This window comes from Bactrocera dorsalis, chromosome 4 (assembly GCF_023373825.1).
Source record: "Bactrocera dorsalis isolate Fly_Bdor chromosome 4, ASM2337382v1, whole genome shotgun sequence".
Classification (NCBI taxonomy): domain Eukaryota; kingdom Metazoa; phylum Arthropoda; class Insecta; order Diptera; family Tephritidae; genus Bactrocera; species Bactrocera dorsalis.
The window spans coordinates 24,961,258-24,973,824 of NC_064306.1; the positions used below are offsets into that span (position 1 = coordinate 24,961,258).

General features: G+C 38.2%; 1 protein-coding gene across 3 annotated transcripts in view; it reads left to right on the plus strand.

Annotated features, from left to right (window-relative positions):
- The first annotated feature begins 4,652 nt into the window (after positions 1-4,652).
- The window catches only part of LOC105221891 (uncharacterized), a 119,264-nt gene continuing 111,349 nt past the window's right edge, over positions 4,653-12,567 (plus strand). The window contains exons 1-2 of one of the 3 annotated variants that reach the window (XM_029548580.2): positions 4,653-4,876; positions 8,133-8,723. In XM_029548580.2, coding sequence (XP_029404440.2) covers positions 8,309-8,723 — 415 coding nt within the window. In that variant the 5' untranslated portion in view covers positions 4,653-4,876; positions 8,133-8,308. The remainder of the gene's footprint in view (positions 4,877-8,132; positions 8,724-12,567) is intronic. The other 2 variants (XM_011199030.4, XM_049455969.1) reach the window with 2 other exon arrangements.

Consider the following 12,567-nt stretch of genomic DNA (forward strand, 5'->3'; position numbering starts at 1 on the left):
CTTGTTCAATTAACACTCTAACCGTTTCGGGGCCAGAAATATGATTCCACACAAAAAATTTAGTGGAACTTCTTTGTTGAATAATTTACCTACTATTCAATCGATTTTACGTCTAACGCGATTAATTAGTGCAGCTTCAAACCGCTGTTCTTTTAACAAATGATATTTGAGAGTATTTAGTAATTAAATGAATAGCCCACTTTTACAGCCAGCACTGTCGAATGCAAATGTGTATTCATGTGTTTGGTTAAAATATTTTGGAATTTCATTATGAAAAAAAGTTGATACAAATTCAGACGTGCAATTATTTATTTAAGTGTTATGAATGGTATCTAATAAAACAGAATCAAAGAAATATATCATAATAATAATAATACCATAAAAGAACAATGCCGGTATAAACAAAGTGGAGACATCGAAGTCCCGGAGTTTTAATACCCAACGCACATTAGCGAAAAATTAATAATTAGCATTATAGATCTTCAATTTATTCCTACAAACTTCTTCACAATGACAATAATGCTTCGACCGGACTAATTTTTTTAGTAATATGGACAACGGTTCTTAGAGATGAAGCAGTTGACCTGTAAGAGTGTTCTTCTAATACTATGCGGAGAGTTCAAAATAAATAGCGAATTCAATCCGTTACTCTTTTTGGTATATCATTATAGTTAGACACTATTCCTTTATTAAGAAGGTTAAGAGTTAATTTGGCTTATGACATAGCGCGTCTCACGGCCGTCAGTTCCATAGATAAAATTAAATTCAAAACAAAGCACTTACTTATTTAAAAAAGATTGGTAGGCGTGATTTCGGTTTTAACCGTTTCATAATTTAGCCTAACTTATGCATTATACATATCTTCAATCTGCATGAGTATCAAGTATTCCGTTTCGCTCGAACCTAGCGCTTCCTTAACTGTCTTCATTGTTTTGTTTAACTCAATATTCGTTCAAAGTCTGGATGTCGATCAAATAATAGCATATTTATTTGAATTGCAATATTTTGTATTTCTTATTTTGTCGATTTATTTAAACAAATTTGGTGCGTTCTAGAGAGCTTGCTTTGGTGCTATATAGTTAGTATAAATAGACTGTGCAGTAAGCGAAGTGCTATATTTAAAATCTTGGATTCAGCAATTGATCGAATTAAGCAAAATGAGGTGCATTACGGTTGGGTGCATTGTATTTATATCATTTGTACTGTTGCTGCAAATGGAAAACTGTGATTCTGCTACCACCGAGACTACCACTACTACTGAGGCTGATAGTGACTCTTCTACGACTACCGCAACTGATACTGATAGTGACAGCTCCGGCACCGCAGCTAAAACTGCACTGATTAAGAAATTAAGAAGGATAATAAGAAGACAAAGAAAGAAGCTAAAAAGACGTAGGGAAATTAACGTATCACTAAGGAAATCATTGAAAGAAAGGATAGCAGCGCTGCGCTTACTGCGGACAAGGTATACAGTTGTAATTCAACGCCATCGAAGATGTGTACGACGCAATAGACCTGTCGTATTTAATAGGAATGGTTAATGATAACACATTTCCTGGCGGCGTTTAAATCTGTAAATGCTGGCAATACTTATCGTAACAATTTATAATATGTATAACTTCTGCATGTGGGAAGACTATTAATCGGTTTTTGCCATTCAAGAAAATAATAAACTAACCATGTGAAATTTTTACAATTTATGATTACAATAAAATATCTATCCACAAGGTGAGGGAAGAAATGGAGACTTACTTATGTTTTAGATAAATAGCTCAGTGGAGAGAATTTAAACTACGACTTTGTTGCATACAACTAAAAGATGATCTATTTCGAGGTTTCGTACATTTTTAAAGAAAAAATACAGAAACTTCAAAGTTAATAAGGAATATTTATTGGCACTTATTCTTTGAAGATCATCTCTTTCGAATGTTGGCCGTGGCTACGTCTCAAGTGGTGCTTCCGTTGAGTCCACGCGTAATGTTTCGCTCCAAGGCCTTACTCCAAGCGGTAGTGTTCGTATAGACTTCAGATTATATATATCCCCACAGAGAGAAAAGGCGTCATTCGGCTCGAAAACGTCGGAGCCTCTTAGAACTTTTCAAGAGTCCATAGAGCGCTATCGCTTGGAAAGGTTTAGCGGCTGCGGTTCTTGCACGAGCTGTTTTTGTACGCTTTCAATTTAAGTTCTCGACTCTCTCATCTCTTCGTGTACACTCTTAGCTATAGCTGCTGTATTTTCTTCACTACGTGCTGGACGTGGTATATTCGGTGGAATATTATCCAATAATGAATGCTGAGTCTCAAGATGAGTGATGGTGTTGCATTTAGTACGTCCAGTAAGCTGGTACCGTGTTCAGACGTAAGTCTTTGCATGATAAAATGCCAAACTATGCTGAATAAAAATATTTTGACAGCTTGACACGACTCCCGCGTGATCCGTCAAAAAAGGCTATTAAAAATAGTTCCTCTACTTGGATCAGCCGCTATTAAATATTATAAATAAAACTTCTTTTCCAAAAAGCGCTTCTTGCGCAATTCGAAGCCGTCTGATTAATTGATGGCATCGATGGCTATAGTTTCAAAGATATTTATCGTTATCCACCTCAGCGGGATGAAATGCATGTAGTGTGCCCCCAGATGATTCCTTCCATATTTTTCATGAATTCTTGCTTTGATAGACCTAGATGAGAAAATTATTTAAAAACCTATTAGGTAAAGCAACTGTTGTGTGGTTTCCGATTTACTTGGCAATGCAACTATATCAGGGTTTTGTAGGCGTATAGTAGGTTTAAATAAATTTACATGTTCCTTGCGAATTTACTAGATTTCTGGACATTAAACACACCATGTGCTCAGGTTGATTGATATTGACTACTTTTAAAAATCTGAAAAAATAGTTACTAGCTGTCAATGCAATGAAATAATTAAAAACACATTCCAAAATTAAATGATCATACTAACATTTATTAAGAAAAAAATATTTTTTCCAAATTTTTATCTCCATCTTAAAAGAGTACAGAATTAGTGTTATAAATATTAGGTGAATCATATTAATAGATTGTATATTCTGTTTGGGGATCCAATTGTCAAAATTTACGATATGCCCCATTGCTCATTTTTGTTTGGTGAAAGCTCACACTCCCTTCCATGTTCGTGAATTATTGGCCGAAAACACTACTGTAACGATGCCACAGACTCCATATTTGCCAGATATGGTGTCTTGTGACTTTTTCTTCTTAATGAAAATGGAGTTTGTAATATTTATATCTACTTTTAACGAAGTTTGCTGCTTAATTCTTTTTTCACTTTCTATGGGAGTCGTAATTTAATTCATGTACAGTCCAGAGTAATTTCGTGAATGTTGTGCTCTAAGCGATTCATTAGAATGTTGTTATTAGTTACATAAATCTTAGTGCACTATAATGAATATCATATGTGTAGCTGAATTCTTTGAAATATCTAACATATCGCTTATTGTATAGGGTGTAAAGACAACGAAAAGCTATATGCAGTTCTTCGGAGAGTTTTCAGTACCTCACTCCCTTCGTTTGCGCTGCCAAATGATAATCTGTTCGTGATTTAGAGGTACTGATCATTAGGCTCATTATAGGGCTCCAATATGGACTTAAAAGTTTTGAATCAAAATTAGACATGCTACGAGCAACAATCGTGCTTGCCAATTACACAAGATTCTATCGAGCGTACTTTGAGTGCAATTAATGTTATTAGTCTGTGCCTCCAACTGAGACGAAATTTTAGAATCGAAGACTCTTTGTAATGCTTATCTTAGTGTTAACCAGGGTTGCGAATTTTTCGATCAAAAATTTTGAAAATTTTTAATTTATAATTTTGATTTTGAGGAAATTTAATTCATAACTCCAAAAATTGACTTGAAAAAAACTGAAATTTTTCTTTTACTTATCAAAACTCAGCTTTACTTTTCAGCAGATAATCAAAATGGTAGAACACAGAAGTACGCAAACGGGAAAAAATGAGTTCTAAAACAAATTATTTTTTAATTCTTAATTATAAACTTGGGATTAACAATTTTTTCAATCCGATATTGGAGATTAAAAAATTAATTAAAAATTCACTTTTCTTTTCATTCCTTCATTTGGGGTTAAACAAAATAATATTTTTAATAAGAATTTTCAGGCTTTATTTGCAACCCTGCTCGAAAGTTGACTGAAACTGGTTTTAATCTTTCATAAGACCCCACAACTGCTAGCCTATCGCATAAGCTCCAATAAGGTGCAGCCTTCTTCAACATACAATATATGTATAATATTTTAGAGCTCCCTGTATATTGCGAGCACGTGAACAATGAATTTGTAGAATTTCTTAGAAGTTATTTGAAATCTTCCCGACAAATGCATGTTGATAGAGCAACAAATAACGACTGCAGCCATATGTAGAGTTGAAAATCGTTGGAGGTTGGCACATCAACCAGGAATCAACCACTACTGCGCATGCTTTGGAAATTCATTCAGAAATTTTTGGCGGTATTTCTGCTCTCTGTTGACATTTTTCAACAAACAACAAGCTCAGCGACAGGTATGTTATCAAAGCAGAAGAGCTTGGCGAACAATGACGACCAACGAAGTGCCACGAAAGCAACATTGCATTCGTCCTTATTAGACTGCACGAGGACATAAATTCAGTCAGTTATATTCCAAACGTGCCGGCGTGCAGATCATATATATTCCGAGAAAGTGGCTTAGGCATTTACCGAATGGTCAATTTATAAATTGCATTTATGAATTTATACGCGCCAATATACATTATTCACAGTTACATACGTACAACGGTGTCTGGGTACATACTTATTGTGTCGTGTTGTGTATGAAGAAGTTTGTGTTTAAGCTTACAAGTGAGTGTATCTATAAACAAGGCTGTACAAATTGTTGCTTTTCCTTTGACGGTGCACCGGGTGTAAAACGCATGTGTGTATTGGTGTGAGATTAAATGCGTAAATAAATTGAATTTAAATACTTCCGCCATTGTCCTGCTGGGCGGGCGGTTACAAAGCCACTGTGAAGTCGAAGTCGCTCCAGGGCTTTATATTGCAGACAGCTAAGGAAGTGAAACAGACAAGCAGACAAAGCGGAAACGAAAGAAGCTGAAAAGGCATAAGCAGTGGCGTTAAGTCCCCAAGGGACGTCTCTCGAAGAGTGCTGCAAACAGTTCTTAAATTCAAGGAAAGTGAAAGCAAAAAATAATGAAATTTCGCTAAATTTGTAGCAGATTAAAGTAGTGGGGACAAATTTCAAACAAATCCATTACATAAAAATACATGTTCCACTGATAAAAAGATAAAATCAAGTAAAATACAAACAGTGTCGCATGAAATTGTTTGCCGGTGTTATCCTGATTTCTGCCTACGTCTCGCTTCGTCTGTCTGGTCAATAAAATGGAAACGCGTTTGCAAGCTCTGTGCTAACGACCGTCTGGGGAACGTGGGCGTGCAACACATGGAAATTGCGCGGCATACCAACAGACGCAGAGAGCATAATAAAATGCGCGCGAAAAAATTAGCTTTAATATAAGCAATGCTCAACTGAATTTAAGTTGTGTTGTTAGAAAAAGGGCAAAACAGCGATGTAAACGACGACGGTGTGAATAACAAGTTTAAAGAGAAACACCATGGTGTATTTTATGGCGTTATGATTAAGCAAGGCTGCTTCCCTCCAAATACTTTCATTGGTGACAAGTGACATCTATGCTAAATTTCACGTCAAAATATTCATTAGTATTTGAGATACGCGTCGTTTTGTGAGGCTCTAAAAGTGAATTCTTCGATTTTTACTATGTCTGAATTTATTGAACAAAGAAGTGCGATAATGCACCATCTCATACTGCATTGGTTATTCGTGATCATTTCGCCACATTTTCAACTAATATCGTGCCGCAACCACCGCATTCGCCTGATTTACCTTCGTGTAACTTCTGGCTATTCAGCAAATTCACATGACCACTCCGAGAACACCGTTTTGACTCAATTGAGGGTATAAAAGCAGAATGGAAGAAGGCGCTGATGGCCATCACGACGGAGGATTTTCCAAGTGCTGTGATGACTGGAAAATTCGTTGGCATAAGTGTATTGCAGCGGGAGGGGATTACTTTGAAGGAGATGAAATGGACAAAATTCACCTTTCAATTAAGTTCTTATCATTTGCTAGTGATGGGGATTAGGATGGACCGCTGATTACTGTGAACATTACTTCATGCAAAGCATGGTTGCTGCCTATATACTACTCTGATCAAAACGTAAGGTGAATTTATTCTGAATTGCTACCATCTCCTTTAAAATAAGAACCGTCCGATAAACTAACAGTTCACAGTTTTGAAACTGATGAAATATTATTTTTCCTATGTAGCCATCAATACCTTCTTCAATTGGTTTTTATATCCTCAGTCATATCAACACTGTGTCCCCGCATTGGTATTTTGAGTTTTCTGAATCCCACCAGCTCTTTCAGACGACGCATAACGCTTAAATAATATTATTTATTGACACGATAATAACCTAACCTAACTTTTTGAACACAGAGTATTATTATAAAAAGTCTTAAAAGTATTTAACTTGCGCGATTTCCACAAATAAAAAATTTCTATTCTTGTCTTGTAGGACACAAAGCAATAGCAATAACTAAACGCTGCACTCTAGTTAGGAAGGACACAAAAGGATGCAACGACAGAGCTCAGCCTAAAAATTAACAAATTAGTGAGTCAAAAGTAATTGATTGAGTTAGTTAGCATCATTAGCAGTGCGCTTAATGATTGTTGCTCCATTAAAGTTAACCATAATGTCCGAAAATACAATCAACCGGCATGGTATCAGCCAGTATTTGCTGGAATTCCGCAGGGAAATATGGTTCTTATCTGGGAGGAGATGAAACAAACAATAAACAATAGCTGTGTTTGATTCGTCATTTCTCTGCTCGCTTTCTTGCGCGTAGGCCTCTTGTCAAAAATTTCTATGTAAAGGCAACAACAAAGTTATCAAGCGGAATTGATTTAAGACAGTGTGTGGATAAATCATCAAGTGGCATACTCACTATTTTCAAGGCTACCATACCATGCTACTATACCATTTTATACCAGTTTTATCATTGTTTAAGCCCTTGTATCTAAGAGGTTGCTAAAATATTTCTTATGATGAATAGAAGAATTTCTCCACCAAAGAGACGCAATACAGTTGTTCTTGCGTCAGAGGACATGGAAGCACAGCATTACAACTAGGCTGGTAAAGTTTGATAGTTTTTCTATTCGATTTGATCGATTTACTACTCACAACGCTTAAGGAAACGATTGTAGCTAATAATACGAAATCGATTGAAGGTCTAGACCAAACTTGTGCGAAATTTTAGGACCACGATTTTCCATCCCTCATAGTAAACAAATTTCCGATTGATCAAATAAACAGGTAAAGCAGGATACACTGATATTCATGGGAATCTGGGATATAAAATAGATATTTCTAATAACTAACTATAAAGCACTTTTACTATAATGTGGAATCTAGATAGAGTTTAGCTGGTGGAAAACTATCTTCTAAAAGTTATCCGCTTTTATGGACTATAACTAGTGTTCAACTGTTTTTCAGACCTGAAATATTTCCTAGAAGATCTTAAGCCCAAATGAGTAGGACGCTGAGAACGCAAGATTAGTCAATGTTATCCGCGTAAATCAGTAAAGTTGTTTGGGTAAATATGCAGTAAAGAAGTAAACTTCTTACATATATAATTCAAGTTGAAATCTCTGCGTTATCAGAGTGGCAAAATACCTGCTTACAAAAATCAAACAGTGCAAAGAAGAGACAATTTTAATTCGGATATGTATGTAATTACCGCGGATACCAATGCGTACATACTGAAAAAAGCACACAGGGAGTAAGGGGACTCTGTGCAGGCGACAAAGTTTTGACTTGCGTTAATTTAAAAACATCTGCTGATGAAAATTTAACAATGCAAGGTGTTCTGTGAAGTGAGTTATACGTTCCCGCGCATTTACAGACACAAAAAGTGAGCGCCGCGACACTCGCAATCGTCGAAATCACGTTCGAGTCCTCCAAAGCATTGTAATGTTGAACTTAACGCAATTTTTTCATTTTCATTAATTTGTTTTCATAGTGAACACGAAATAAGTTAAGCAATAAAACGCGGTGGGAGCTTTTTGCTGCATAAACCACAATTGCCAGTGAAAAAATACTTGTGTTATTGTTATTGTTCGCAGCGTTTTACCGTTATTTTCTTTAATTCTCACCAACGCATTTTCGAAGCGCTGCTGTACAGCATTGAGATGTACAATGTGCGACAAAAACTGCAAATACAACACAAACAAAGCCAGACGGTGCACCAGCGGTGGCAAGAGCAACAACACCATCAGCAGCTGCACATGGATGTTTAATCTTGTGGCGGTTGCCTTATTAATCCAACATGTCGCCTGCGCTGCAACAGCTATCGAGGCGACAACACCGACAACACAGGCGCTGTCAAAGGCGCTCACCGATTCCCTACCATCCGCATTCGTACCCACAGCCCAGCTGCTGAGGCGCGATGGCGATAACGGTAGCAGTAGCAGCAACAAAAACTCACCCACACAGGCTGATTCCAGGAGCCGCGCTACGAGCCGCCACCTCAGCGCCATTGAGTCCACCGTCGGCGGTGTCAGCAGTATCGTTGCCGGCGACGATGGTGTGGATTTCGCTGCCTATGCAAATGGTGAGTCTCATGCAAATCCATATACATATACATATATACACATGCAAAGTGCAAACAATATCACATATATAGTACACAAGCAAATCGGCAGTTGCAAACCGTGCATTTCAGTGGATTTTTGGTGAAACTCTTTGTGAATTTTACACTCCCTCGTCTTACACGTTCGCCAGCCAGCGCACCCACTTGTGAACACTTATACTTTGGAAAAGTGCTCACAATGGCCAATGTTGCGAAAAGAAAGTGCCAAAAATATGCGTGTGTGTGTATTTGGCGCGTTTTCGTTTTACAAATGTGAGCATTTATGGTGTAGCTATAAATTTTTGAATGGCTTTGTTAGCTTTTGGAGCTGCAAAGTTCGCCGATTTAAAGGAATTTATTACGGCAAGCGTGTGAATTTATTTGCCAGCGTAAAAAGTAAAAAAAACGGGACACATCGTAAGAATACAGTTAAAGATTTATGCAATAAGTAAAGTTTTTTTGTTGACTAACTGCCATTGTGGCGGCGACTCAGTACAGTTAACCATTCTCTCGCTTTGAATAGAGGTTGGCGCTTTTTATTTCAAACCTCCGGTAACCATGAGCGTCCTGCTTTTTCATTCCGCTCCAGAGGGTACGCATTCCTTATTTCGAAAGATCGCACATCCGAAGCGCTCCTGTATTGTTATATTTATTTTGCTGTTTCAAAAAGTGTACGAAAAGCGAACGTGGATGTGGCGATACCTATGTAGATGAGTTGGTTTTGCAAAAGCCTGCAAAACGGTATTATTCGAAAAGCCATAAAGTGCAAAATGTTCGTAAGTAAAACTGCATTTTGGTGAACCAATTGATGAAAATTAAATGGTTAAATAATTGCTTAAAGAATAACAACTTAGGGTACCTGTAGAGTGGACGCTGAAAGTCGAGCCGAGCGCAAAGCTGTAGGATGCGAGAAACGTTAAAACTGTGTGCGTACGTTATCATACGAAATCGCAAAGTCAGTGCAGAGTGGAAGATGACCGAAGCCGAACGTAAAGCTGATTAACGCGAGAAAACGGTTTTGAAGCCTTCTTGGGCGACGACCCGCGTACTTGGCGATACCTAAAATATGTCAGCACTGATTGAAATCAGCTTTGCGCTCGTCTCGGCTTCCATCGTCTACTCTGTAGAGTTAACTATGAAATTTTATAGTACTGAAATACCCACTTTATATAAAATTTCACATTTTATTCGACTAAGCCGACTCGAATTAATTTTTGTCCACAGCTCTGCCATAGCGGGTTCTTAACATAAAATAAAGAATATACCCAGGCAGTTTGAGTCCCAACGCTTAAGAGATCTTACAATCTGTGGTGCAAATAGTATCTACTGTTTCTCTTAAACTCTTTAAAAAAATAACTTTGTAATTGTTCTTAAACCACTAGTATTCTGTGCACTTGACAAATTCAACACAAGGATAACAAAAAGTTGATGACTTGATAGGTTAAGTTAGTTTAATCTGGTGAGCCAATAAGCCACGCATAGACCAGTTTTGGTCCTTTACGATACCAGATGCAGTTCAGTTGCTAGATCCAAGAGAAGTAGTCATCCTTTAGGATGCCTGCGCTTAATGCGAATTTTACACTGTGCCCTCACTGTCGATATCTTCAACAGTATATCACACCTTGGGACCCCAGATGATTACAGCGTAGTGCGCTACAAGTGTACAAGAGATACTCCATTGTTTCTCTAGTGGCCTTCTCTAGACATTTCCTGCGGTTTAATAGTTCCATCTTGAGGGCGTGTGTCGCCATCAGACATTGCCCAGTTAGTATTCCCATCATGTTCCTACAGACTGTATCTGTCTATCGAGTTCCAATAAGAATTTTGTTTACTTCCGATATACCTATTGCACATGACATTTGCAGTTTTACACCCAGGTAGCTCGTTCCATCGGGTTTTGCTTTTCTTCACCATGCTTTTGCCGAGATCGTCGTATAGACAATGCATGGGTTTCCCAATGTTGATTACATTTTCGGATGGTATCTCGTCCACTATTTGATTGCCCTCGATACATTTGTGGCCTGGAAAGCAGTAGAAGTTAAGTAATTTACTTCTTTCAACACTTTTCACTGCTGCCCTGCTTCCCAAATCACATCTGGTCGATGTGTGGTACGACGTTACTGCCCTAATTGCTGCTTGGCTGTCTGCTTTGATGTCGACTCTGGAATTGCTTGAAAGGTCATTAGAGGCCAGCTCCGCGGCTTCTGCAATATAAAAGACCTGAGCTTGAAATATACTGCAGTGGTCTGGCAACTTAAGACGTTGCCTTAAGCCTAACTCTGGACAGTATATTCCCGCATCAACTCCACCGTCCATTTTGGAGCCATACGTGTAGATGTTTAGAGTGTTGCGCGAAGCTTTGAACCTTATTTCTCAGTTGAAAAGTGGGATCATGTAGCCCGTGCTTGCCCAACCGTCATTATCCACCGAGCTAATGTTGTATATGTATGTATGTATGTAAGTTCTCCTATAGGCAGTAATCGTTCCGCCGATTTTACCGCTCAGTTTTCAGCGAAGAGTTTTGTACAAGTAGGTGGCAGGTTTACTACCAGTTCAAGAGCCATTGTTGGCGTTGATCTTAAAGCTCCCGTTATGCATAGCTCAGCGAGCCTCTGAATCCTTTCCATTGGCTTTCCGTACGCCTTTCCACCAGACTACTGCACCGTAGAGCAGCATAGGTCTTACAGTAGCTGTGTAGCACAAGTGCACAGTGAGAGGGAGAGAGCCCCCACTCACTCTTCTTTCCACGTTGTGCTTCCATTGCAAATGGCTGTCTATCCGTAGGTACTTGGTAGGACCCTTGAGAGAGAGTTGTGTTCCAATGGGATTATTTTGTAAGAAGGAAGCAATGGAAATTTTCGGCAGCTTAGAAAAATTAATTGAGATTTGCACGGCGACCTGCTGCACTGGGCTTTCGTCCAGCCCCAATACTCTTATAAATTCAAGGCTATCCGAAGATTTTACTACTTTCTATAAAAAAGTCCATATTATGCAAATGTGCCTGATCCTGAGCTTTTGAAGCGGACTTGAGTCATAGCTTATGGCTTTGAATTCAATTGCGAAGAAGTGTTTCGACCTTATCGACCTGAAAGTCACAGTTAACACACACAGATGCAGTATAATTTTACATTTGCCATCAAGCATAATTGCGATTAATTATTTTAACTCAATATTAGTATGCCGCTTGTAATATATTCATAAAACTGCTTACGTCTTACTTTGCTTTTATTCTTTAATCCTTTTGGAAGCTTAATAATTGAAGTAACAAAACACTCCGCACGTAGAATTCGTGATTGCATCTGCATGAGGAAGGAATATTAAAATTAGCTCGGGGCAAAGCAACGCAAAGTAGCGTGAAAATATCCATCTCATGCACCCATTCGTGCCATGAAACGAGCAGCCACATTGTGTTTCTGTAACTGCAATGCGGGTATTATTTGCGATCTGACTGCGACCTGAAATTATCGCCACTCAATTTGCATATTGACAACTGCTAATTCAATTTCAGCGCAAACTACTGGACGCATATAAAAACCTCCCACAATGCAATTTCAAAACAAATGCGCTGGCGACAATGGCAAATGTGCGACCAACAGAGCGTATACGCAACCTGCGCGTTCAAATCAAATCAATTATATCTGCACATACATACAATATGTATATGTATACATAAACATGGAGATGCGCAGTTTGAAATGCTCATCAATATTGAGCACTCCCGTTGCAGCGTAGAATGTGGCTGAGATATTCTAATTAGAATAATTTTGTTTACTTTTGTCGAAAGATGCAAATATTGCGGCACTGAAGCAATGCAGCCGTGTACTTA